This window comes from Megascapheus bottae, chromosome 14 (assembly GCF_031878675.1).
Source record: "Megascapheus bottae isolate mThoBot1 chromosome 14, mThoBot2.hap1, whole genome shotgun sequence".
Classification (NCBI taxonomy): Eukaryota; Metazoa; Chordata; class Mammalia; order Rodentia; family Geomyidae; genus Megascapheus; species Megascapheus bottae.
In genome coordinates, this window is record NC_143522.1 from 21,839,775 (window position 1) to 21,867,210 (window position 27,436).

A 27,436-nucleotide genomic window follows, 5' to 3' on the forward strand; every position below is an offset into this window, starting at 1 on the left:
TTGATCCTCACATCTCAGCCTCCTGAGTAGCTAGGATTACAGATGTGAGCCACCACACCAGGCTATGAGCATACCTTTTTGCATCTGAAAAGTATGTAACCTCATGCTGCTCATGAGAGTTTTGTTTTGTTTTGTTTTCAAAAGCAATCTGCTAAGTCTTTCAAGTACATGTCTTTGACAGAACAATCTCTTCCAAGGGAACTTTTCAAGGAAATAAGCAAAGAGGAAAACTGCGCTTCCTGCACAAAAGTTTTTTTTTTTCTGATGTTAATGCTCTAATAAAAGTAGAAATAGCTTAAGCCTCTCACAATGTATAATCACAGGGTGAAAAAATAAAAGGGAATCATCAAAGCAATTGGAAGTGTTACCATCACTAATTACATAAAGAAACTTTGACAATATTATTTTGTAAACTGTTATGAACTCAAGCAAACAGACTGGCATTTGTTTATTTCACCCTTAATGAGAACATAGCTCTTTGTTAGCCATATTCTACTTTCTTGACTCCTAAATAGTGAGAAATTTCTCAGGAAGAACTAGAAGAACTAAGTCCCTGACCTTTTGTATTTTTTAATATATTTTTATTGTAATTAATAGAAGGGTTACATTATATTCGCCAGATAGGTGACTTACTTCACAAACATTGCTACCCTTTCTCATGTTTTTGTCCCCATTTCCCTCTGCCCACCCTCTCCCTTTTTTGTATTTTTTAAGGATTTACAATGAATGAATTTGCCAAGTAATGAGAAAAGCGATCATTTCTTCACCTCTGTATTCTTTCTTACTTCGCATTAGTTTTCTTTGAAATTCTCTAACCATATGACTTTATGAAGACACTCTCTACTCTGGGGTGAAAATTTAGCCAGCTAATTATGTTCTATTTACTACACTTTATCTCTCAGTTTAAAAAAAAAGGAAAAAGTGAAAAGTATATTTTCTAAATTGAAGAAAACAAAAGTCTAACTGCTAGTGCTAACTCAGCATCTTGGCTTTTATTTTTGTCTGTTTTGTTTGCATGCTTATTTTGTTACAGTTTCCCATGGACATTCAGCATCTTTGTCATGTGAGACAGGGCCCCCTCCTATGTATATGTGGCATCACAAGTCCAATCTCTTTCCAGAGAAGGAACAGCCTTCCAGACAGCCAGAACATGAGCATGTGAACATGGAGGCATATCTAACAGGATATTTATTCTGCCTAGAACACATGGCCCAAGCATACAGAAGGTGAGGAGACAGAAGCCACAGTGTCTGGAAAGGTCTGACTTCAGCACTGGGGTTAGGGACACTTACTGACCCTCGTGAGCTCTTTCAGATGCATATATATAGTTAGGATTTTCTTTTCAGTTATAGTCCAGTGAATTATTTAAATATGGGAACACGTTGACCTTGGTAAACAAGAGATTTCATATTTATTTCATAGGATTTGACACGTAACTCCATCTACAGCTCAAAAGCTAGGAAGAAGAACCCTACTCACCTTTTATTAACTCTGCTGTAGTATTAACTGAATTCTAGACAAAGCAACTGATCAAAGGAAGAGCATGCCCCATTGTGCCTGCATCTCCTTCTTACCTTCAGTAAGAAAGGGGAAGTTATCCCCTCCAAAGCTCTGGTAAAAACCTGAGGCTCTTGGAGACCTAACCCAGATTACATGTCCATCTTTGAGCTAAGGACTACATTTTTTAATCTAGAAAACAATTCTCTTGAAGTTTGGGATGATGAATTGGAGAGACCTACTAAGATAATGTTACTGAGACAAAGGTAAAAAACAGAATGGATGCCAGCCAGGCTGCAGGAACCAAGAGTAAGGGTGATTTTTACAAACTCATGTGCAATTTCTGCACATAACAGCAGAAAATGTTACACATCAAATGTTTTCCCATAGGATTACAGAGTGGCCATTCCTCAAGCACATGACGCCATGACCACCCATGGACCAAAACCCTGAGTTAACCAATTAATTAGCAAATTAGCACAAGTTAATTTCCCAACAAATTGACACAATAAAGACCATTAGGAGAAAAATCCACAGTTAGTGCAGTCCAGTGTAGCTATATTTTTATTCCAATCACACAGAATACAGATTCAACCATTTCAGAAAACATGAAAACCAAGTTTTTTATCATCTTTAAAATATACTCTCATATCTCTTAGATCATAGACTAGGTATGGAAAGTAATTTCAAAAAAAGAAAATACACCCAGAAGTAGCCCAGACCTTCTCAACTTGAATTCTTTTACAACATAACCCTGTTTCCCACCATAACAGTAAGACTGCCAGCTACAGCCATGGCTTATACCACCAAGTGGGCAAGGCTACCAGCTTCTGTAGCTGGGTTAGTGATGCTATGGGCTAGTATGGACCAACCTGATCTGCAGTCATGGAAGTGGACATCTTGAATACCCACAATAGCTAATGTTTCTATATTGTCAATTTGCTAATGTAAAGTTTTTAGGTCATATAATTACATTAAGCAGCTGTGATTATTAATTTTATTATGTCAACCTGACTGGATTATGAATACTGGAAGCTAATTAGGGAAATGATAAAGCATATCACTACAGGTGTCTGCGAAGATTCATCAGGGGGTACTGACAGGTGAGTTGGTGGACTAAATGGAGAAAAGATCCACCCTTGGTGTCTGAAGATAGCACCCAGGAACTGGGTAAACAAGAAAAGGCAGACAAGAGAGAACTCTCTCTGTCTCTGTCTCCATCTCTATCTGTGTCTCTCTGTCAAGGATAGTCTTAAGCAACTTGAGAATGCTTTTTCACCAAGAAATTTACAATCAAGAAAATTGTGTCCAAAGACCTAGAGGCAAACATTGGTGATATTAAACTACAGAGCTATGACAAAAGCAATGTATCAGGTGAAGAAAAAAGAATGTAAAAAATTGTATGCCTTAATGCATACCTTAAGGTAGAATGATTCAATGAATAATAGCTGAAATGCTAAGAAATGAATTGAGTCATTTGTAGTAGCTGAGAGCCAAGGAGCATTGCTTAAAGCTGGCAAATCATATGACAGAAGCCAGAATATTTAATCACTAAGGGAAACATTAACAAGATTGTGTCAACTAAAATTGTGTACTGGAGGAGAGAAAGAACAGATATCACCACCCAGAGGAGAATGGAAAGCATGCTTGTTAATGACGGGAAGCCTAAGATTTTAGCTATCATTAAATAATTGCAAAACTAAGACAAAAATACAAAACTTCTCCAGATATCAGGGAGAAACACACACACACACACACATACACACACACACACACACACACACACACACACCAAAAATCAGTGCCAAAAGAAAAAAAGAAGTGATCATAGTTCACCATATAATCAGTTACAAAGAGTATTTGCTTAGTCAGAGTTTATGTCACTAAACTATATAAGATATTCTAGTACTAGCTGCAGTGGTGGCTCATGCCTGTAATCCTAGCTACTCAGGAGGCTGAGATCCGAGGATCAAGGTTCAAATCTAGCCCAAGCACAAAAGTTAACCTCTAGATGTGGCACTTGGCTCAAGGGTAGCGTGGTAGCCTTGAGCTGAAGAGCTCAGGAACAGCACCCAGACCAGAGTTCAAGCCCCATGACTCACAAAAAGAAAGAAAGAAAGAAAGAAAGAAAGAAAGAAAGAAAGAAAGAAAGAAAGAAAGAAAGAAAGAAAGAAAGAAAGAAAGAAAGAAAAGTTAAGTGAGGCTTTTTGTTGTGCAGTGGAAGAGACTAACCCCTCATCTTCCACCACGGAAAGCCAAGAAATAACCTTAAAACTGGAAATTCCACAAGTGGCAATACAAGGATGATAGTTAAAGATACAGTAATGAATGTCAAGCCATCAAGCAACAGAGACAAACATGGTTGTCTCTAGGAAGCTTTAAAAGAGGGGGGAAGAAAAAATATCCTATTATTCATAAAATATTTTATAAAAGATCTGTGTTCTAGTATATTAACTGTAATAAGAGATATATAATCTTTACAATAAGTTGATAAATCATATTACATATAGAGAGATATATGATATATGTATATATATAATATGAGTTTAATAGAGAAACCTGGATTCAACTGTCCAGTTATCTTTTAAGCTAAATACTAAGCCTTTCCTTCTAAAAAGTCTTTACTGTGCTTTGCCTTTTATTGGAAAGCACAACTATTGTATTCCACTGACAATGTTTCCTGAGCCTGAACCTCCCTCCAGCCTCACACTACCCAGGGTGCTGAGAGGAGAAAATGCTGACCAACTGCAGAGGAAAGATATTGGAATGAATGGATACCTATGGTGGTGATGACAGTTCCAGCAAAGAAAAAGGCACTTCCCAGGTCCCAGTGACTGCTGCTGTTGGAAGAGTTTCCTATTGGGCTAACTCCTGCATTGTCAGCGTCCAGGGCATGCTGCAAAGAGAGGAAGGGCATGAGACTCAGTTAAGAAGGATTGCTGGGGTCTTTATAGTTAGTTTATTTTTTGTTTTTGTAACTTCCAATGAATTAATCCCTTGCCTCAGAACCTACAGTGATCTAGTGATCTTAGGTGGATGGTGATGAAGATACAGCCGTGAAGATATGGAAATTACAAAATTATTTTAAGGGGGGATCTAAGATATAGAACATGGTGACAGTTATATCAAATTGGCATCCGTGACTCACACCTGTGTCTTACATAGTTTAGTGACATAAACTCAGACTAAGCAAATGCTCTTTGCAACTGATTATAGATGGTGGACTATGATCACAGTCATAACAAACTTGGCATCAGTGGCTTCTCAAGAGGCCGAGATCTGAGGATCACACTACAAAGCCAGCCCAGGTACCAAGTCTAGACGACTCTTATCTCCAATAAACCACCAGAAAACCAGACGTGGCGCTGTGGCTCAAGTGATAGTATGCTAGCTAAAGAGCTCGGGGACAGTACCCAGAGTTCAAGCCCCACAACCAACCAAAAAAACCCCAAAACAATGGAGGTATAGAATGGCCCTAATTATGTGAAATTAATTTCTATAGCTGTGAGATGTCCTTCAAACTCTTCAACCCAACTGGTCATTTCTGGCGGGCAAGATCACTCTTGAGCTTCTTTCAACAGCATAAGAATGAAAAGCTTACACTCTCTACGTCAGGGCATCTTGGCTGTGCCTACCCTTAACTTTGGAATCTTGGGTGAGTTAGTTTAACCATTCTAAACCTAACTCATTTGCAAATGGCAGCAAGGTCTCCTCCCTAATTGTTATAAAGATGAAATGAGATGGTCTACATAGTATTCTCAGCCCAGCTTCTGTCTGTCTTGGGGCTTAAGAAAGACAAAGGTGTTCAATGTTTGTGAAGTCATGCACCTTCTATCTGGTAAATATAATGTAACCCTTCTATTAATTACAATAAAAATATATGGAAAAAAAGACAATAATGTGATAATGATAAACACAATTCTGAGAAATGCACTGCTGAGCATTTTTGTCATTGTGAAAACACCATAGTGTGTAGCCCCACATACCAAAATGGGCACAATGTCACTCGGTGACACAACCTAATGGAATCACCATTATATATATGCATGGCTAACCAAAACATGTAGTGTGTGATGGTAGTCTTAGCTTCCGGATATTCAGAGAGAGAGAGAGAGGGAGGGAGGAATGAAGGGATGGAGGGAGGGAGGGAAAGAGGGAGGGAGGGAGAGAGAGAGAGAGAGAGAGAGAGAGAGAGAGAGAGACAGAGACAGAGACAGAGACAGAGACAGAGACAGAGACAGAGACAGAGGAGATGTTATTTTTTTTTTGCCAGTCCTGGGCTTTTAGCTCAGGGCCTGAGCACTGTTCTTGGACTTTCTCAAGGCTAGAGCTCTATCACTTGAGCCTCAGCACCACTTACAGCTTTTTTTTTTAATGTATGTGGTACCGAGGGATTGAACCCAGGTCTTCGTGCATGCTAGGCAAGCACTCTACCACTAGGCCAAACTCCTGGCCATGAGATGTTACTTTTTATTAAATTGCAATGATCCCTTGCTAACTACCCAGCTTAGAAATTCATATATTTTTTAAACTACCACTAAATTGGCCATACTGATAACCTATTCTCATGTCCTAGCAATGTATGAGTGTCCACTCCAGACAGGACAGTTCACAAGGTGTCCTCTCATTCCTCTGTTTACACCCTCTCCTGTCCATTTGACAGCATGTATCAAATCCATCTTTTCCTGGAGACTCCCTCTGTGCATTTCAGCCCCATGTTTCCCCTGCTTTTTTTCCTCTTCCTCCTCCTTTACTGCCTCTTTTTCCCCTCTCCTTCTTGCGCTTAGTAGGTAAGGGCTCTATCATTTGAGCCACAGATCTTCTTTAGACAAAGTGCTACAGAATAAATATTTTTGCCTGGGAAGGTTACAAATAGTCACTTTTGCATTTTAATCTTTTTCCTTTTAAAAAAATTACACTTTGAATATGCAAAAATCACTCTTGCTTCAGAGTTAGTATAAAAACAAGCTGCAGGCTAGGTTTGGCAGACAAATAGATGATTGACTAGATGATAGAAAAAGTCTCTTGTTTAAGACCTTAGATTATTCCTTCTTGCTGTAAGAACATGAAACACTATAAGGGATGTAGCCAGTCACCATTTTTAACACCAATCCTGGCCTCCTAGAATTTAAGATCCTGCTGTATGCATTGGATGGGGACAAATGTCTTTGCTAGTGGTTCAAATCAGTTTAATTGACAAGGACCATTTATTCACCCAGGTAATATATTCTGCTCTGCGTTGGAAGGGATACAGTCAAATCCTTTTGACTGGTAAAATATTCACTTTCTCTGTGCTTGGGGAAACACTATCAGACCAAAACACAAAGCCTTAATCAGGGGGTTATGGGTTATATTCTCATGATTTTATCCAGCTCTGATCATCCTACTTAGCAGAATTTTTTTAAGTCCTCTCTGGGACAATTCTAGGTCAGTCACCATCAGTACCTTATATTTGCATCTTCCATAAAGCTGCAGAGAGAGCTGAAGTTTAACCAAGTCTCACAATTTTGAACAGCACATAAGTATCACAAGCAGACTCAGTGCAGCTCATAAAAATGCGGATTTGCATGAAAGACAAATGGAGATGACTATTTGTTTCATCCAAAAAACCTAAAGAAAAATGCCTTTTCAAGTTTTACTTTACTTGAATTATTTGATTTATATATATTTAATGTTTACACATCTATTCCTCAAGGGAAGTGTTTGTCAGTTGAAAAGAAATGGAAACTGACATTTGTTAAGTAACTGCACTTAGCCAGGTGTGTTTGAAGTTTTATTCTGTTTTATCCTTTCCACAGCTTGCAAAAAAAAAAAGTAGCATCATGAGGAGGAAAGAGGCACATGAAAATTAAGAAATTTATCCTATATCAAGTAGTGGGAAGTAGAGAAACACTGATTCAAACCCTACCCAGCCCAAATCTCCCGGTTTTGCTCTTTCCTCTAGGTAGGATACCCAGAACACACTTCACCTCTCCACTACCATCCTCACATCCACACCAGGATGAGAGAAAATGCTTATTGTCTAAGAATTTAGGTGGAAGAGACACTACAAATAATCATTTCCACCTGCATTACTGCCTTGACCATGTAAGACCCCAAACTTTGGTTTGGCTATTGGGGGATAATGATAGCTTAACTGTTCTACATTCAAAATACAATTTAAAAATAAGATTGGGCATGGTGTTTTGCACCTGTAATCCTAGATACTCAGGAGGCAGAGTTTAGGAGGACAAAAACATAAACAAGGCTTATCTTGACCAATAAAAACTAGACATGGTGGCATATATGTATCATACCAGCTATACAAATAGAGGAGTGGGGCCCAAGTGGGCACAAATCCAAGAGCTTTATTCACAAAAATACCCAAAGCAAAAAAGAGCTAGGGATATGGCTCAACTTGGAGAGTGGCTGCCTTAGAAAGCATAAATTCCTGAGTTCAAATCCCAGGAACACCTAATATATATAGAGAGAGATAGACAGATAGATAGGGAGAAATATATGGATATATACATACATATTTATGTATATAGACATGTAAATGTGTGAAGATATATGCTCACATATATCTATATATGAAAAATTTAGTTTTGTACCCTGAAAAGGAGAGTGTAGGAAAACTGAAGCTCCAGATCAGACAGGAGAAGGTTGTCAAGAGATGAGTGGGAGGTTCAAGCTCAGAAGCATCAAGGAAGAGCACTTGGAAAGAACAGCTCCCTCTAGTAAACAATAGTAACTTGTTTTAGATCTGTGCTGTAAATTCTCCCCACACCCCATGCCAGCAATCTTCCATGAAGCAGAGAATATGCCAAAATGCCTAGGGGAAGCTGTTTTGTGAACATTTTATACAGGGGTTGCTACAAGCAGTATGAAACTAGTGGTGGTCTGAACTAATTCATTGTAAGCAAAACTTGTTAGAAAGAAGAAAAAAATAGCTCTCAGCCTAGCTCATCCCTGTGATCTTGGCTACTCAGAAGGCTGAGATCCAGAGGATCATGTTTTAAGTCCAGCCCCAGTAGAAAAGTTTTTGAGATTTCCATCTCCAAACTAGCAAAAGGCCAGGCAGAAAGCACAAATCAAGTAGGAGAGTATAGCTGAGCAAACAAGCCAAGCAAGTGCAAGAATCTCAGTTCAAACTCCAGCACTACTTTACCACATGTACAGAGAGAGGGAGAGAGAAGGAGGAAGAGAGGAGGAGAGAGAGCGAGAAGGGGGAGTGGGAAGGGAAGAGAAGGAGGAAAAAGAAAAAAACCACTCTCCCAGTACCCAAACTTACTTCAATGAGGAGTACATTTTTAAAATTTTTTAAATGGTGGGTAAAAACTGTACATATTTATAATGCTCAAATCAAGATTTAGATATTTATATCCTCAACCCATTATCATAAAAAATTCAAAATCCGTCTGGCTTTTTAATACATATGCGGGTAAGTGCTTGGGCATACACAGAGAAGGGTCATAAGGGTCATTTTAAAGTGATAATAATTTTAAGTGAGTTCATACTTTCAACTCCTATTATTCCTAAAGTATTTTTCAATGATCTTAGTGGCTTGAGCTCAAGTAAAACATTTTAAAACTAAATATATTTGCATTAGGGTTTTATCTCTATGTGTTCATACTGCAAAAAATGAAGATAAGCCTCCCATTAAGACCGCCTGAGTACACAGATAATGAAATGACACAAATGAACTGCATGTAGTTGAGCTCAAAAGGTGTGACAGGACAGAAGTTTAATAAAGGCAGAGATTAGAACTTAGGCCACAAGCTCAGACTCAGTGGGTATCATTTGTTTCTCCCTAAGTTTGTTTATCCTCAAGTTTCAAGGCATATTATGAACACTAAGATAGATGAGTGGATAGGCAGACAGGCAGATAGTAGATACAATTAGGTAAGAAGATACATCAAGCACCAGTTCATACCTATAAATTCTAGCTACCCAGAAAGCTGGTATCTGAGAATGGAGGTTCAAAACCAGCCTGAACACACAAAGCAAGAAACTCTTATTTCCAGTTAACAAGTAAACAGTCAAAAGTAGAAGTGTGACTGAAGTGGTAATATGACAATAATGAGTGAAAAAGTTGAGTTGAAAAGGAGAGGGCCTTATAGATACATGAAGAAATGCTCAACATCTCTGGCCATAAAAGAAATGCAAATCAAAACAACTTTGAGATTCCACCTCACGCCAGTTAGAATGGCCATGATCAAGAAATCTACTAACAACAGATGCTGGAGGGGATGTGGCCAGGAGGGATCACTACTACACTGTTGGTGGGAGTATGAACTCATTCAACCACTCTGGAGAGCAGTATGGCAATTCCTCAAAAGACTAAACATAGAGCTCCCCTATGACCCAGCAATCCTACTCCTAAGCATTTACCCAAATGTCCAGAAACAAGGACATACTAAAGCCACTAGCACAACAACATTCATTACAGCACTATTTACCATAGCTAAGATATGGAATCAACCCAGATGCCCCTCAGTAGATGAATGGACCAAGAAGATGTGGTACTTATACACAATGGAATTCTATGCTGCCATCAGAAAGAATGACATCGCCCCATTTGTAAGGAAATGGAAAGACTTGGAAAAAATCATTTTAAGTGAAGTAAGCCAAACTCAAAGGAACTTAGGCTCAATGGTTTCCCTCATTTGTCATAATTAGTACACATCTAGGACTCTCCTAGCAGAGAATTACAATAGCTGAAAACTGATGTACATAAGGTCATATAGGATGAGACTAAATGAAATGATATGAAAACAAAAGGTTTAACTTTGTGATCGTTGTTCTTAATATACTATGTTATTTCTCTTCTCTTTTTGCCCTTATGGTTAATCTCATGTTGTTACTGTATCTGACTTCATTATCTGGTATATTATATATATATGTATGTTTGTTTATTTGAAATAGGAAAGGGAAAGGGGGAAAACAAGAGGGTGGGGGAGGGAAACGGGGCCAAAAACATGAGAAGGGGCATCAATGTGGAGAAGTAATGCACCTACTACCTGATAAGTGTAACTGTAACCCCTCTATACATTATTCCGACAATAAAGAAAAAAGAAAAAGAGAAGGCCAGAGTTCAAACCCCAGCGTAGGCACAAACACAAGGAGGGAAGGGAAAAGGAGGTAGAAAAGGAAGTGAAAGAGGAATAGAAAAAGGAAGAGGCGGAAGTAGAAGAGGAGGAAAAGGAAGAGGAGGAGGAGCAGACATTTACCGCATCTTAATTCCATGCCTTCTTGAATTTCCTCTAGGTTAGATTTCCAGAACCTACCCAGCTGCCTAGCTAATGACTCGAGAGTGAATGCTTGTGTCAGCAATAAGCAAATAAACAGACCAAACAATAAACCTAGGCACAGAATCTTTCCAGAGTGGAGAGGGGAATACGTTTTACTTCATAGTAAAATCAGACCACCACACAAGTTAACACCTTCTCCTGTCCCCAAGAAAAGTGTGTGTGTGTAATAAATTTTAAAGAGGAGGGACCTAACAGGAAATGACAAGATCTAAAGGACTCTATGCATCCCTCTTTTTCACTCTCCTTCATTCCCACTTCCCATACCATGCGTTGAAACCATTGTGAAAGTGTCCAGAGATAAATGGCAATGTGCCAGAGTGAGCCAGGTTTGAGACTGGCTGAAGGAAGAGAGGAGGGGAAGGAGGAGGAGGAGGAGGAGGAGGAGGAGGAGGAGGAGGAGGAGGAGGAGGAGGAGGAGGAAGTTGTTCCCTCCTGCAGAATCTCCTACAGGAGGATTGCTTGTATTGCATAAATCACCATTCCAGACAGGGCAAGATACTGTCTTGAATGTTGGCGCTGCCTGGAGAAGACAGATGGCTCACAGAGGACTCGTAACTGTCTGGGGCTTTTCACCTATGATCTGTGCACTCATGAGATCATCCCCTTTCCTCTGTTCCCTAATGGGGCATCAAAAAAAGACAACCAAAAGTGAAGCCATCATCATTCAGTTTGTCTTAGATTAGCTGCAGAAATCAACCTGTTCATGCCACATGCAAGGACACCGACAGCCAAGGTGACCGTGGGATTTACTGTGGCAGGACACTTGCAGAATAAATGGTGGATCCTTTATCAACAACGCTCAGCCTACAGCTCAAGTGTAACCCAGACTGCAATCATTTCACTAATAACAGAAAGAAAAGGCATGCGTTAGGCATGATAATGCCCACCTGTAATATCAGCACGTGAGAGGCAGGAGGATCACGAGTTTGAGGTCAATCTGGGCTACACGAAGAGAACATGTCTTCAATGCCTATGTGCATCTGACCATATAAAATAATATTTATCAAAAAAAACCTCCAAGAAATGGAAGTAAAAAATGTTTCTTTGTTACTGTTTTTGTTTTCCCTTTGTCTTGTTGATTCATTTATCTGTGTTGGAGAGGGTAAAAGAGGGCGCAGAAACAGAGAGGCAAAGGTGAACACGCGCAGCAGTGGTACACACTAGACGCTATGCAGAAAATGAATTATACAACCTGTGAGTGGGGATGGGAGGGAAGAACTGGGAAGACAGCAAGGGAAGGGATAACATTGCCCAAAAAGAAAGTGTACTTTCAACAAGAGCGCTATCTTGTGTGATGGTTATTTTTAATGTACTATGTTATTTCTCTTCTCTTCAGTTGCCCTTGGGTTAATCACATATTGTTAATGTATCTGAGTTTGTTACCTAGTATATTGTATATATGTTTATTTGTTTATTTGAAATAGGGAAGGGAAGGGGGGAAATGAGATGATTGGGAGAGGTGAGGGGAGGGAAATGGGACAAAAATATGAGAAGGGGCATCAATGTGTGAGAAGTAATGCACCTAATACCTGACGAATGTGAATGTAACCCCACTATACATTGTCCCGATAATAAAAAATTAAAAAAAAAGAAAATGTACGCTTTATCTGTCCTATGTAATTGTCATCTTCTGTACATCATCTTTACAATAACAATTTAAAATGCAAAAAATAAAAATAGAAAATAGTGTTACACACACACACACACACAGAGTAGTGTCTCTGCATTACAAATGTTCTTTATCTTGAGAAGGCACTGTCAATGAAGAGATTTATGAATGAGAAATTAACTCAGGGGTTGAGGTGAAGTAAGGAAATGAGTGTGGAAGGCATCTTCCTACATATAATAAAAAATAAGCATACTTTCTACTACTAATGGGCAGAAGGAATGCCACAGAAGCCCTGTGAGAAAGATGTGGTAGACCACGTTCATTACAACCCCAAAGTTCCCTGCATGACCCCCCCACCTCCAAACCAGCAGCACCTCCTCACTCATGGGTGGCAGAAGATGCCTAGGTATAAAACATAAGGAGGATATTAATTTGCTTGCCACATTGCTTTCCCTCTCTCCTGCTTCAGAAGTGCTACACATATAAATATTTTACAGATGAAGAACTGACTATGCCAGGATGAAGGCAGAGGAATTTGCACCCAAGAACGAGGCTGAACTCAAACGTTGCAAACAGTGGGAGAGAAAGAAGCTCTCAGCCACACCCAGCCACGGTCTGTTCATAGAAGTCTTCTTCCATAGTCAGGAAGAAGGTAGAAGTACCCTCCTTCTCTCCCTATGGCCCTTGAAACTCAGAAAGTTCTTATACAAAGCAGGAAATGGTTGGTCTGTACAATTACTCAGCTTTCCCAAGCTTCAATTTCCTCATCTGAGGGAGTTATGACACTGAATACAAAAGTTTCTGGGCCACAGCACATGTGTGGCACAGAGTAGAGCTAGCAAGTGAAACAACTAAAATTGTCAACAAGGAGTCAAGCACTAGTGGCTCATTCCTATAATTCTAGCTACTTAGGAAACAGAGATAGAAGATTGCTGTTCAAAACCAGTCTGAACAGGAAAGTCCATGAAACTCTTACCTCCAGTTAATCACCAAAAAGCTGGAAGTAGAGCTATGAATCAGGTGGCTGGTTGAGTACCAGCTTTGAGCAAAAAAGCTAAGGGACAAGCCAGGCACGGTGGCTCATGCCAGTAATACTAGCTACTCAGAAAGTGTCCAGGCCATGAGTCAAGTCCCTGCATACGTACACACACACACACACACACACACACACACACACACACACACACACACACAGTCATCAGGAAAATCGCCATGCTAAACCCTGGAGAAGTAGATTCTCTCTACCCTGAGTTCTTCCTTCTTCTTTCTTAACCCAGCTCGCTTACCACCACAGCTCAAACACAAACCAGGGCATCTCAACTATCTGTACAAGGCTTAGGATGCAGGAAGGAAACCGGCCTGAGCTGACCAGAGTGGATCTGCCATAATCAAGTGGCCATCCTCACTGCTCCACCATCGTGGCCAGCCCCACAAGAGATACCAAGGAAGGATGTACCACCAGCTCCAGGGTTCATAACACCGGAGTGTGTCTGTTCCTGCTGCCCTGAGAATGTAGTTATGTGGGGATACTAGCCCTCCCTCGGGTCCCCTAGGGAGACCTTCCCCATAGCAGACTTTCAGAGCAGAACTTTGACAACCTGATTATAAATCCTGCCCACAGAAGGGAGAGAGAATCAAAGAATCTGTGAAGAATAAAAAGAAATCTTGGATGAGCCAGCTTCCCTAACATAGCCCATGTTCTAGACAGGCCAGCTTTCCCTGTGAGCCTAAGTTAATCTTGAGGCAGGAAAGAGGAAGGCGGTGTTCCAGCACTCCCTGCATTTAGTACCCTGGGTGTGTGTAAGGACTAATCTGTGTAAATATTGTTAGGGCGACCCAAGCACATCACTTACCTTCCAAATTGTGCCTTAAAATGTAGACTATGATATTTCTTCTCTCTTTGACTATATCATATCACAAGATAAAACAGAAGAAACTTTCAACCACAAGGAAAGCATTAAGCCTTAAGGAGGAGAAGGGATGTATGTGTGTGTGTGTGCACGTGCACATGTGTGTGTGTGTATGTGTGTGTGTGCCATGACCCAATCAATAAACTTTCAGAGTAACTGAAAGGTTGAATGGGTTCAAACTCCATTGACAAAATAACAAATTTGCCAACTGATGTTAAAGAGGAAGGGGGGAAAAAAAGTGTCCCTGGTCCTGAGAATATGTGATGTATATCCCCCTATCTTCACTTTAGATTATTCTTATCTAACATGAGTCTATTCAATTTCAACATGAAAAATAATGATATAATTAAATAACTTACTAGGCTATAAAACTAGGAGGAATTCTGATTCATTGCAGTGTGGGCTAAATGAAAGATAATTATTCCTTCTATTGCCACTGCCTTGGAGAAAACATGATGATTAGTGACATTAGAGAGAGAGAAACAGAGACAGAGAAATTGCCTAAAACCAAGCAATATAACTGTAACCCCTCTATACTTATCCTGACAATTAAAAAAAACAAGCAAAATAAACACAGTCCTGTCATCTCAGTGCTCAAGAGTCCAAGGAAACAGTCATAAGTTTACAGACAGCCTGGCCTAAATAGCAAAATCTTGTGTGTGTGTGTGTGTGTGTGTGTGTGTGTGTGTGTGTGTGTGTGTATGTGTGTGTGTGTGTGAACGAGAGAGAGACAGAGACAGAGACAGAGACAGAGAGACAGAGAAAGAGAGAGACAGAGACAGAGACAGAGTCTCCTATCACATTTCTTTTGCCAGTCCTGGGGCTTGAACTCAGAGCCTAGATACTGTCCCTGAGCTTCTTTTTGTTTATGACTAATACTCTACCACTTGAGCCACAGCATCACTTCTGGCCTTTTCTGTGTATGTGGTACTGAGGAATCCAACCTAAGGCTTCATGCATGCTAGGCAAGCACTCTACCACGAAGCCACCTTTCCAGCCCTCTCCCCATCATATCTTTTGTTATAGCTGTTTTCTTCAGACTCCCTACTGTTCTTTAGTAAAATATTAATAAATATGTCTGAGTCTTCTTAGAGAATGAGTCAGTACCTAGGAACGGCAGGTACCTAATGAGCAGTTTGATAAGGGAGCAGACTGAAAAGTAAAAACAATTTAGAAACTGAAGAAAGATCTAGAATGGCCTTTAAAACCATCATAGCAGCCAGCATTTTTATGTTATTAGATCCTCTTCACTAAACCCCTGTAATAAAGGGTCCTGTCACTTTTCTCATTTTATAAATGAAACAAAATGTCTCAAGAACCCACACAGAATCTCAGAGGTTAGAAAGCGATTGTGAGCTGAGACTGGTTAAAGTCCTCTACTTTAACGTTAGCCTTCTCCTATCTTTTGCAAACAAACTCTGTCCAGCTTCTACATATTTTATTAAAGCTTATCTGTTAAGTCACTTGCCAGGAGAATAACACATCAGAACATGTATTTCTGATCCCCATTTTTTAAAGAACAAAAGGCTAAATCCTCCCTATTTAGTAGAGCTAACCTAAATCTACACTTTCTACCTCTGTTTCCCATTTCCATGGAGAAGGGAAAATAAATGTTCTCAATCCACACTGTTAAGCTATGCACAACTGCAGGCCTGCATGATGAATTATGTACATTGATTTCAAACAGAATACATTGACCCAACCTGACCACCTAATGTTAAAGTCACAAAGCCACAAACCCCTAGAGAGCAAGTAGGCAATCATCGCTCTCTGGGTTGTACTTTCAGGTGAGTGACCCCTTTTCTCAGGGGTCTTGAGGGTTGAGCTGAAGGCTCCCACTACATAATAGGGTCCCCAGTGCTTCTAGAACCACCCTCACTGGATTCACTACCCAAGCCAAGCCTGTTTGCTCATCTCAAGAGCAGCAGTCAAATGAAGCTTTAATTCTAAAGCCAAACTGCCTTCTGTATGTCTCTATTTTATCTCTTACTTAAGCTCAGGCACATTCTTTCTTTCTGTTCCTTTATTGCTTACCCATCTCAAAGAATCATTGTAGAGATTAAATGAGTTCCTCTACATCTAACACATAGAGATGTAAGCAATTGGTTAATGTCGGCTAGCAAACACTCGCTGCAAGCCTCTGGAAGAGGTGTGTCTACACTTGTTTTTATATTTTATTTATATTTATTATTATTAATTATTATTTGGATAATTATCACTATTAGAACCTGATACAGTACCCACTTTATCCAAGATATTCAGTATATATGTAGTTACCTAAATATCTACCTTTGATTATAAGCAATGAGAATAATTATATAAGTCATACATCAAAATGTTGTTGGTGTGTACAGCAACACTGTAAACAAGATCAGTGTATGCACATTTGTGTGGAAAGGTAGTCATTCATTTCTGGGTCGTGGCTTTCTTTTTATATTTGGGGTTTTGCTTTTTCAGAACATTGAATTCTCATTTGCAAATTCATTTTCCAGTGGCATGCCAATTCCTATTACCTCTTTTAAATGTGTAGCATAAAAGCTTTAGCACTTCTGCACAACACAGTCACAGAATCAACAACCCCAGGGATAAAAGCAGTAATAATAATGAAGTCAGGGCCTGTGGAAGCAAGCTGGAGGCTGCAGGCCCAATCTTGCATGCAGTGAGCAATCTTCTGCGTGACCAATTCACTAACTAAAGGACAGAGTTTCTGACTCCATGTCAACAGCCACAAGAAGTCACTTCAGAACTGTGTCCTTGGGCACAAAGGACCCAAATCTGAACTCAGCAGAGGTCATCTGCGGGTTGGGCTGCTGTCTAAACTCAGGGAAAGTGAAGGGCTGGTCTGGCTCTGAAGTCCCAGTGACCATGTTCACAGCCTGGTACATGAATATATCTCAAAATACTTTCTGATTGTCCGCTTTCCTTGAAGTCCTTTCATTCCAAATATCTAAAGCTTTGGGGGGAAAATTGTTGGGAGCCAGAGTGGGGAGTCAGACTGACCCATGAATCTGCATCACTGAGTATGATAACCACACAAAGAAATGAGCTGTCATGTATGACACCATGCCTATGAACTTTGAACTATACCGTCAGGATTGTGAACTTCCTAGCTTTATTGATTTATTGCTTTATCTTTCTGCTGAGACTTGATTACCATTTGGTACAAATATATTATTGCTTTATAACCTTCTGCTTAATTGATCTGAGACTTGATTAACATTTGGTGCTAATGTAACCCTGACAGTTTCTTGGTGTTAAGAGAGTATATAAGATTGGAACTTGAAATAAACAGCGCTACAGTCTTAAGCTCATAGCCTCCTAGGGCTGCTGACTTGGGCTGTAGTCCTCCCGACCCCATCTGTTTCTCGTCTATTTCTTTTTTTTTTTTTTTTTTTTTGCCAGTCCTGGGCTTGAGCTCAGAGCCTGAGCACTGTCCTTGGACTTTCTCAAAGCTAGAGCTGTAGCTCTTGAGCCTCAGCACCACTTCCGGCTTTTTTCTATGTATGTGGTACTGAGGAATCGAACCCGGGTCTTCATGCATGCTAGGCAAGCACTTTAACCAGTAGGCCAAACTCCCAGCCCCATTGTCTATTTCTTTTCTAAGTCCTCATCCCGACTGGCTCTGGCATATATATACACACACACACACACACACACTAAGGGAATCTGTCCATGCATAAGCAAGACAGAGAGATGATTCAACAACAGCACTAATGACCAAAAGGAAAGTTGTGTTCCATAGAAACAAAAGAAAATGTTCTGCTTGTTTCCTTGGAAAGTCCTGAAGGAAGAGCTCATGAGCTCCAAATGAAATTAAAAGGCATGAGTCAGGCATGTATGGGTACATCAACAAAACACACAAACTCAGCCTCAGAGAGCTCAAACCATGGAGCAATCTTTATAGAGCCCAGGAGTGTGATGACAAATGTGGATGCTTGGTGCCATGGGGCCAAAAAAGCTTCCACTCAATGTGAAGGGCCCGTGGAGGGCGGGCACCACCAAAGTGAAGTTTTAACCCCACCAAGGATGAAATCAGTTCAGCATTCCAGAGCGAAACACCCATCTGAGTGTCACAGTTGGTACTCTATAAGTGTTTAGATGCTGAATGAAAAGAATGAATGAATAGGTTAAAACCCAACTTATCATTACCACTGCTACCCTTTGGGTTTCCATAAAGAATCAAAAAGCAATGAATTCATTGTCCTGATTACAGCATCCTGGTATTTAAAAACCACTGAGGTTCTTAAGGTAAGTTCACCATCAGACTTTGCCTGACCTGGTCCCTACCTGTCTCAGCCTAATTGCTTACCCAGTACCTTCACAAAATGACCTCTTATCAAATGTGCCCATCTTGCCAGTCCTCAGGCAGGCAGAATCTACAGCTACACTCCAAATACTCAAATCCCTTTGCTGCGCCATCAGCTCTTCTGCTCAGTTATCCTATGGCCCCTGCTTCTCTCTCATCCTAGATTTATTTGTATGCATTTATGTAATTTTATGCATGAGTTTTGCCTCTCTCACTTTCCACAGAGATAACTTACTTTTGAAGGCAGGACATGTTTTGAGACATGAATGGATAATATTAACAATTACTCCTGACTCACAAAAGCTAGAATATTAGGTCATGCTAGCTGCAAACTCCAAGAAGAAAAGACCAAAACTGTCTTTGATGTGTTCACCTTTCTGCTCCAGCACCTGGCACTGTCTGACATATAGTAGGCAATCCATAAATACACTGAAGGAATAAATGGAGGCATTAGTGAGGGATGTAGGGCTTGGCAAGGCTACAGTCTTGGAAAGTGGTCAAGGACCATGAAAATTACCCCCATGTCTGTTCCTAAAGAGAATGGCTTGGCAGTTCATGATCTCTAGCTCTGTCCTTATCCCCAAAATAGCAGCTAGGATCACTATAACATCAAAGGCCCATGCCCAAGACTGCAACCTGGAACTCCATCTGTCATGCAGTTGCCCATATCTTAAATTCTCCCTGGTCAGAGCTTACTGGAGTCAGACCCAAGGAACATAGCTGATAGACCAGGTCAGTACATGAGAAACCAACATTCCCACACCAGGGCCTTGTGTGTGGAGCAGGCTCCCAATCAAGCAGAGAGAAAGAAGTGACAAAGGCTCCATATCAGTAGACAAGCATTGACTTATGCCATGGAACTCTCCCGTCAGGCCACTTAAGTGGCTTTCCCCTGAGGATTCAGTATACATCTCATTGTGTCCAGCTTGGAAGAGAATTTAAGTGAACAAGTATAGACTCTGGACTTGGAGTGAGTCAGATTTGATTCTGATTTTGTCACTCATGAGGGGTAAGACTGTAAAATGGATCAATAAATAGGGCAACTTCCTGGAGAAACATGAACAGCCAAATGAGGCTCAGTAACACGTATGCAATCAGTGCTTAATAAATGATGGCAAATTCAGCAATCACATTTCAAAGTCCAAGTACTAGGATAAGTACCTAAGAATCTGTTGGAAAAGGATAAACATTCCACACCACAAGTCTCTCCAGAGCCTTCCAAACCTTCACCCTAATCACCCCTACCCCTACTTCCATGAAGATTTAGCTACACTAGGCCCAAGTGGCTCATGTCTGGAATCCTAGCTGCTCAGTAGACTGAGATCTGAGGGTCATTTTTTGAGCCAGCAAGGGTAGGAAAGTCCACAAAAGTCTTATATATCTAATTAGCCAGCAAAAATCCTGAAGTAGAACTGTAGTGCCAGTGGTAGAGTGCCTGCCCTGAGTGAAAAAGCTAAGGGATAGAATCCAGGCCCTGAATTCAAGTCACAGTACTAGCACAGAAAAAAAAAAAAAGAAAGGAAGACCTGGACACTGGTGACTCACACCTGTAATCCTAGCTACTCAAGAGGCTGAGATCTGAGGATCAAGATTCAAAGCCAGCCTGGGCATGAAAGTCTGTGAGACTCTTACCTCCAATTAACCACCAGAAAACCGGAAATGGTGCTGTGGCTCAAGTGGTAGAGCAGTAGCTCTTCAGCTCAAGGACAACGCTCAGGCCCAGAGTTCAAGCCCCATGACCAATAAAAAAAAAAAAGGAAGGAAGGAGGGAAATAACTCTTTGAGTAAATTAGAATAGCAATTATCTGGACTTTATCCTGCACCAGTACAGCCCAATTAAGTCCATTGTTGTCAATAATCTTTCAGCACCATAAGACAGCAGGGAGGCACCAGAATTTGAACCTCCAACACTCCACCACCCTATCCTATATTCTTGCTTCTGAGCTCTTCTATATAATAAAGGATCAAAGAATAGGCAATAATTAGCCTTGAATTAATCAGTAAATGCATCAGTAAGTTCACATATCTTGGACATTACCAGTATCTGAGATGTACTTTGGTATCTCACTCCAAAGCATTTATCTGTTGGACAGTAATTAGATGCAAAGTAATGTATAGACCATACACAAAATGCAAAGAATACTACAATATGATCCCTCTTCCATAATTGTGATACTAGGCTCAATTCAGACCATTTTCTATAGTACTGTCTAATGTTACTATATGCCACTAAAAAGAAAAGTCCCCAACATATCTTATAACAATGTATGCAAACCTAATATTCTTACTTAAACTGACTCCACCATTGTTTCTTCCCCTCTCTATTATATGCAAGCCCTCAGATTTGGCATTAACTGGTTCTATATGCCCATCAACACAAATTATGTATCATTTCTAAAACAAAATAAAATTAGGCCACCCATCCAAATAGTTGCCTTTTTTGAAAAATGGATATAAAACACTGCCTTTGGATAATTTTTTAAATATTTTTATTTACCTTTAAGTAACTGTAACAAAGATATTGCCATTTAACAAAGCAGCTTATGAATACACTAGATCTTGTTCTTTCAACATTCTTACCCTTGGATTTTAATGTGGGAAAGATGTTTTTTTAATTTAAAAAATGCAGGAATAGTTATAAAATCAAAATTAATCCCCAAGGTGATGAGATTTGTACTTCTATTTAAGAAACAAGTTATACTATTAAGACTAATTTAAACAAAGTTTTTTGCTATGAAGATGCTGGATCATAAGTAACATACATTAGCATTCAGAGATGTTTAAAAGGAAGAAATAATAAGCCGACCCAGATATCTCATTCCTACACAGTTCTTGACTGTGGCAATCATTAACATTTAATACAATCCCAAAGCCAGAAGCTGTCTTTTTCATTCCCTTCCTTCTAAACTTTATAACATCCAGAAAAATATGAGTATCCCATGTCTCCATAAATATCACGCCATTCATTCCTCCCCAGCTCTTTATGGGACAGGGCAGTGTCTAGAAAAAATGTCTAACTGCAACCCCAGTGGAGCTGGTGTCCTTATCCTCCAAAGAAGAGCCCTTCAAGAGCCCTTTAAGCCCATTTCCTTTTCCATGGAATTCGGCTCTTTTTTTTTTTTTCAGGTTTCCCAGACTTCTCAATAATCCTGTTTATCCTTCCATGACCCACAGCCTTTCACTTCCACAGTCCTCTCCCACTAAGCCTACCCTGCCTCACTTAGTCCAACTTTCATCCAAGGTTCCGTGGACACCTAAGCCTTAGCCCTAAGCCTGACACAGAAAAATGTTCAAAAACAACAAGTTTATGTTGGGCACCAATGGCTCAATCCTATAGTCTTAGCTACGCAAGAGGCTGGGATCTGAGGGTCAAGGTTTGAAGCCAGCCCAGACAGGAAAGTCCATGAGACGCTTATCTCCAATTAGCCATCCAAAAGCTAGAAGTGGAGCCGGGATTCAGGAGGTACAGCACCAACCTTATGCACAAAAGCTAAAGGACAGAGCCCAGGCCCTGAGTTCAAGTCCCAGGACAAGAAAAAAAAAAAAGCTTGATGTACAATCTCTCTGATCCTTATGATTACAACTCCATAAACCCACCAAAAAAACATCTTCCACAAATAAATACATAAATAGATGCTCAACACCTATGGCCATAAAGGAAATGCAAATCAAAACAACATCATCCCCAGTTAGAATGGCCAGTATCAAGAAAACAAACAAAAGCAGATGCTGCTAAGAATGTGGCCAAAAGGGAACCCTAATATGCTGAGAATGTAAACTTGTTCAACCACACTGGAAAGTAGGATGGAGGCTCCTCAGATATTTGAACGTAAAACTACCCCCATGACCCAGAAATTCCATTCTCAGGCATTTACCCGAAAGATTATAAACCAGGACACAATAAAACCAGCCCAGATGTCCCTCAATGGACAAATGGATCAAGAAAATGTGGTATATGTACAGAATGGAATTTTACTCATCCATTAGAAAGAATGAGATTGTACCAGTTGTAAAGAAATGGAAAGACCAAGAAAAAATGTGTTATGTAAAGTAAGTCAGGTCCAGAGAAATAAGGATGCATATTTTCCCTTACATATAGAAGCTATCTTATAAGTACATTGGGTGGTATGTAAGTATATACAAATGTAACTTATCAGAAAAGCAAAGTCAAAGCTCAATAAAATACAATACCAGAGAAGGAGTATTCAAAGGGGGTAGGGTGGGGTCAGAGAGGGCGAATGCAGACAAGAATCCAGTTATATGGTACAAAATCAAGAAGACTGGGAGGGAGTGGAAAGCAGAGGGAACAGGTTAGAATGTTGAAAGGGGTGACATCATATTCAAAAACTGCTTTGTGAAATGGCAACTCCGGTGTACAACTGCTTAAAGATAATAAAAATAAACTGGAGGTGGGGGGGGGAAACAGCTCTCCTAAGCCACCAACAGCTTGTTCATCCTCCTATTTGGGGCCTTTTCTCTCCTTCATCCTCATAGACTTGGGGGCAGGAATCCCCTCCCCCCCCCCAGCTTGTTTAAACCTCTTCTAGTCTTTGGTTTCTCAAACAACTTCCCGAGAAGGCTCAGAACCAGGGTGCTAATCAGCCCACAGACAGAGGTGGATTTGAACTTGCAAATCTGCATCTCCTTCCGTCTGCTGCTGCCTCTGTCTTCCCGGACCCAAATGCAGGTGATGCAGGCACTAGCCATCTCCAACGCTTAGTGAAGGCCACTGGAGTGGGTGGACCCCCGACCCTGTCCCCCGCACTGTCACACAGCCCACACATCTCAGGCCAGCCCCCAGAGGAGACGTCCCTAACCACTAGAAACAGAACCCCATGCCCCACGCGCTCCCGCCTCAAGGCCCCTGCTCACCTGGATCAAAGTCTCCAGCTCCTGGGGACTCACGCAGATGTGATCCCGCAGGAATTCCGCCTTCTCCAAGGCAATGGTGTTCTTCTGACTGCTCTCAAAGGGCTGTTCCAGTGCCCGGAAGACGAGACCACCGGTGACGAGGTAGACCACGACGACCACGAAGATGGCAACCACGGTTTTCCACTTCATGACGGTCTGCAGGCCCCCCTGGGAGGCACCTTCCATCCTGGCTACCACCGTGGCTCGGGAAGAAATGGAGAGGCGAGGGGCCGGGGGGAGCCCGTTACTGGCACTCTTGGGCTGGCACACTGGAGGGGCAGCTGCAGGGACGGCCACTGAGGAAGCAAGAGGCGGGGAGAGGGGAAAAGAGGGTTGACTGATACATACAAAATACAAAACAAAGCACCAGCTTTCAAATGGGAAAAAAGGAAAAAGAAATGTTCACCGAGCCTGCAGTTAGGAAACTTCATCAGTTGCTAGGTGCCTGTTTGTAGTTCTTATAAACAAGTGCCAGCAGCCCTAATTTTAAAGAAAAGTATACCAATTGAGTTTGAAATGCTGTTTTCTATTAAGGTCCATATTGGAAAGCCATCTCTCTGTTATTTATAATTCATCTCCTCCCTTAGCACCCTTGGTTAAGCAATGTATGAGAAATATGACAAATCACCATGTTTGAAAAACAGGCAGTGCTCAACTTGGAGAAAAATAAATAGGAGAGGGAGGCTCAGCTTTTCTGAGTCCAGGAGAAGAGGGACTTGAAAGGCTTATCTTGTCAATAAACAAATAGACAAAAAGCAGGAAGAAGAGCCAAAAGTCAGACATGAGAAAGGAGGTTTGGGCATTCCAACACGATTAATGGCAAAGGCAAAGAAAAAGACAGGTAGCTATACATAATTAGGGAAGAGAGAAGTTTGAAGTCCATTAACCTGGTTTCCTGAACAAAACATAATAGGAATAAAAGATATTCCCAACTGTATTGCTTAGTAGGAAATGCATGGTCTTAGATGTGACCATTCCTGCTCTATCAGTGACAGAATTTTCCTTCTAGTGGCTTCCAATAAGAAGGAAATCACTGGACAGGACATTTCTCCTGGTTTTTGTAACACCTAGAATTCTCTAAGGTCTTTGGTGCTCTGTAAAGGCAATTTTACTACCTTAGGCTGGGAGTTTGGCTTAGTAGTAGAGTGCTTGCCTAGCATGCTGCGCCAAGACCTGAGTTCAATTCCTCAATACCACATCCATAGCAAAAGCAGGAAATGGTGCTGTGGCTCAAGTGGTAGAGCATTTGAGGAAAGCCCAAGGACAATGTTCAAGCCCTGAGCTCAAGCCCAGGACTGGCAAGAAGAAGGAAGGAAGGAAGGAAGGAAGGAAGGAAGGAAGGAAGGAAGGAAGGAAGGAAGGAAGGAAGGAAGGAAGGAAGGAAGGAAGGAAGGAAGGAAGGAGAGAAAGGAAAAGAGAGGGGGAGGGAGGGAGAAAGGGAGGAGGGAGGAAGAAAGAAGGAAGGAAGAAAGAAAGGAAGGAAAAGAAAAGAAAAAATATGTTAAGCTGGTGGCTGGCTCTTCTGCAATGGCAGGGAGTTGGAACAGTGTTGGAAATGTAAAGCTCTTGTGCAGGGAGCTGTCTTTTTAAGTGATTGCATTTTGATTTTGTTCTTGCTGTGTTATTCTAATTCTCATTATGGTCTCTGCCCTGCTGCAGCCTGGCTGTTGTATAAATAAGGAATTAGGAAATGACAAACCTAATTACTTGGGTCGGGCAAGCAAATCCATTCCAGGGGGAGCTAACCTGCTCAGACTCCATTATGGGAGCCAATTGAAACAATGACCAAGTATGTCAGTCCTCATTCAGGGTACCGGTGGTCCAGGAGGAAGGTGTGGTTCAGTGGTTAAAGTACCTGTCTTGAACAAGGGAGAGGTCCTGAGTTCAAATCCCACTGTGCCAAAATATTGATACTTGACAACACCTAGCTGTCTGGGTGAACAATTAGGAGGCTCAAACTATGTAAACCTCATTCTCTCCTCCTACACCTTCAAATCACCTCTTCTCTTAGGAAGCCAGCCTTTCTGTGCATATGACTCAGCCGAGTCTTTACCGGAGTTACACTTCCTCTGAACTTTACATGAGAACAGGATTCTCTGGAATCTTGGAGTAGTCTTTGAATTAGCAGCAGCCTCCAGGTACCCTATTCTTGCCACCCCTCTCCTGAGTATGATGCCCTTGGTTTTCCACTTGCAGAAGATGAGCTTATATTGTGAGTGGGTCTGGTATAATCACAAGAGGGTGGTATATAATTAGAATGCAAAGACTGAGCAGAGATTGGAGTCACGTAGTCATAAGCCCAGGGATGTGGTTCCTCTAGGCTAGAAGCAGAAAACATCAGGGAAATGCTCGCCTGCCCCTCCCCAGCCTTATCATCCCTACTCACATTTCAGCTAAGCGAGACCAACTTTGAGTATTTGACTCCTGGAACCACATGATTATAAATTATTTGAAATTGTTTGAAATCACTAAGTTTGGGACCACTTATTATAGTCACCTCAGTAAATGAATCCACCCTGCGCTCGATTAGGTTTCCCTTGCACCAGACTGCTGAAGAAATCTGCTCATTTCTCCAGATCACTAGGCTGAAAGCTTCCTGAGGACAGCCACCATGACCACCCTTCACCTTACCTCCAGCATACTGGACAGAGCCTAGCACTCAGGGGAAACGGACCAATGATGGCTAAGTAAGTGAAGGAAGAGAAGAAGGAAGGAAGGGATTTTTTTTGTGGTTGTTGGTCATGGAATTTGAACTCTAGGCCTGGGCATTGGCCCTGAACTCTTCAGCTCAAGGCTACCACCCTACCCCTGGAACCACAGCACCACTTCCGGTTTTCTGGTGATTAATTAAAGATAAGAGTCTCTCCAGCTTTGTAGTGCCCAGGGCTAGCTTTGAACCACAATCCACAGATCGCAGCCTCCTGAGTATCTAGGATTACAGGCATGAGCTAAAGATGGGATGTTGACACCACCAAACCACCCCACAACGTAGGCGAGCCATGGCAAATGGCAAGCAAGCTAGCTGACGTTCCAGCAATACTGAATAACATGTCCTGGGCCTAAGCCAGAGCTGTAGTCACACCACTAATTCCCTTGTGAATGTTTTCTGGGACACCCTCACCTCCCTGACAAAATCCCATCCTCCTCAGCCTCAGCCTAAAGTCTCTTCCTCCATAAAGTCCTCATGGACTCTTCCAGGCATATTCAACCTGCCTGTCTCTCTTGCTGTGCTTATAAATTATAAACTTCATGCAGCTTCTAGCATAGGACATACTGCATGCTACAAAATATCATAGTGCATTGTTATATTCCCATGTTCCTAGGAACAACCACAATAATTAACAAGCAATTATTGGACGCTGAATAAACATAAAAGGCTGTGCCATGATGGGGTTTACTGAAGGAATACACTCTACAGTGCCAGTTAACTCACATTAAAGTAATGCCACATCAGGCACCAGTGTTGCACCCCAGCAGGGAGGTCGAGGAGAGCCAGGGCTCCTTCACTGAGCTTCATGGAAGATGGCTCCAGATCTTCTAGCACCCCTGAGGCTGAGCAAAATTGGGCTTGAGAAAAGTCTTTTTAGGTCAGCTCCAGCTGAGTTAGAACACAGAGTTCACCAAATTCTCAGCTTGCAGAGCACTGGAACAAAAACCAGAGTTTCCATCCTAAGCTCATTAGTCACTTGATGACCTTGAAATTGTCACTTGGCCTCTCTGTTTGCTTATCTGTGGTATGTGATGTGTGTGTGAAGGGGGGAAAAAGGGAGAGGAAAGAGAGAGCGAGAGAATCAGAGAGAGAGAGACAGAGAGAGAGAGAAACAAAGAAGAGAGAGAGAAAAAGAGAGAGAGCCAGAGGGCGAATTCTCATAGGGCTCTCAAGAAAAACCAAAATAAGCTGCTCCAGAGA

At 41.2% G+C, this 27,436-nt stretch overlaps 1 protein-coding gene across 1 annotated transcript in view; it reads right to left on the minus strand.

The window, feature by feature from the left end:
• Positions 1–27,436, minus strand: part of Kcnk10 (potassium two pore domain channel subfamily K member 10) — a 116,916-nt gene that overhangs the window by 44,994 nt on the left and 44,486 nt on the right. Inside the window, exons 3-4 of the mRNA XM_090344668.1 lie at positions 23,488–23,822; positions 4,276–4,393 (exon numbers count right to left, since the gene is read on the minus strand). Coding sequence (XP_090200794.1) covers positions 4,276–4,393; positions 23,488–23,822 — 453 coding nt within the window. The remainder of the gene's footprint in view (positions 1–4,275; positions 4,394–23,487; positions 23,823–27,436) is intronic.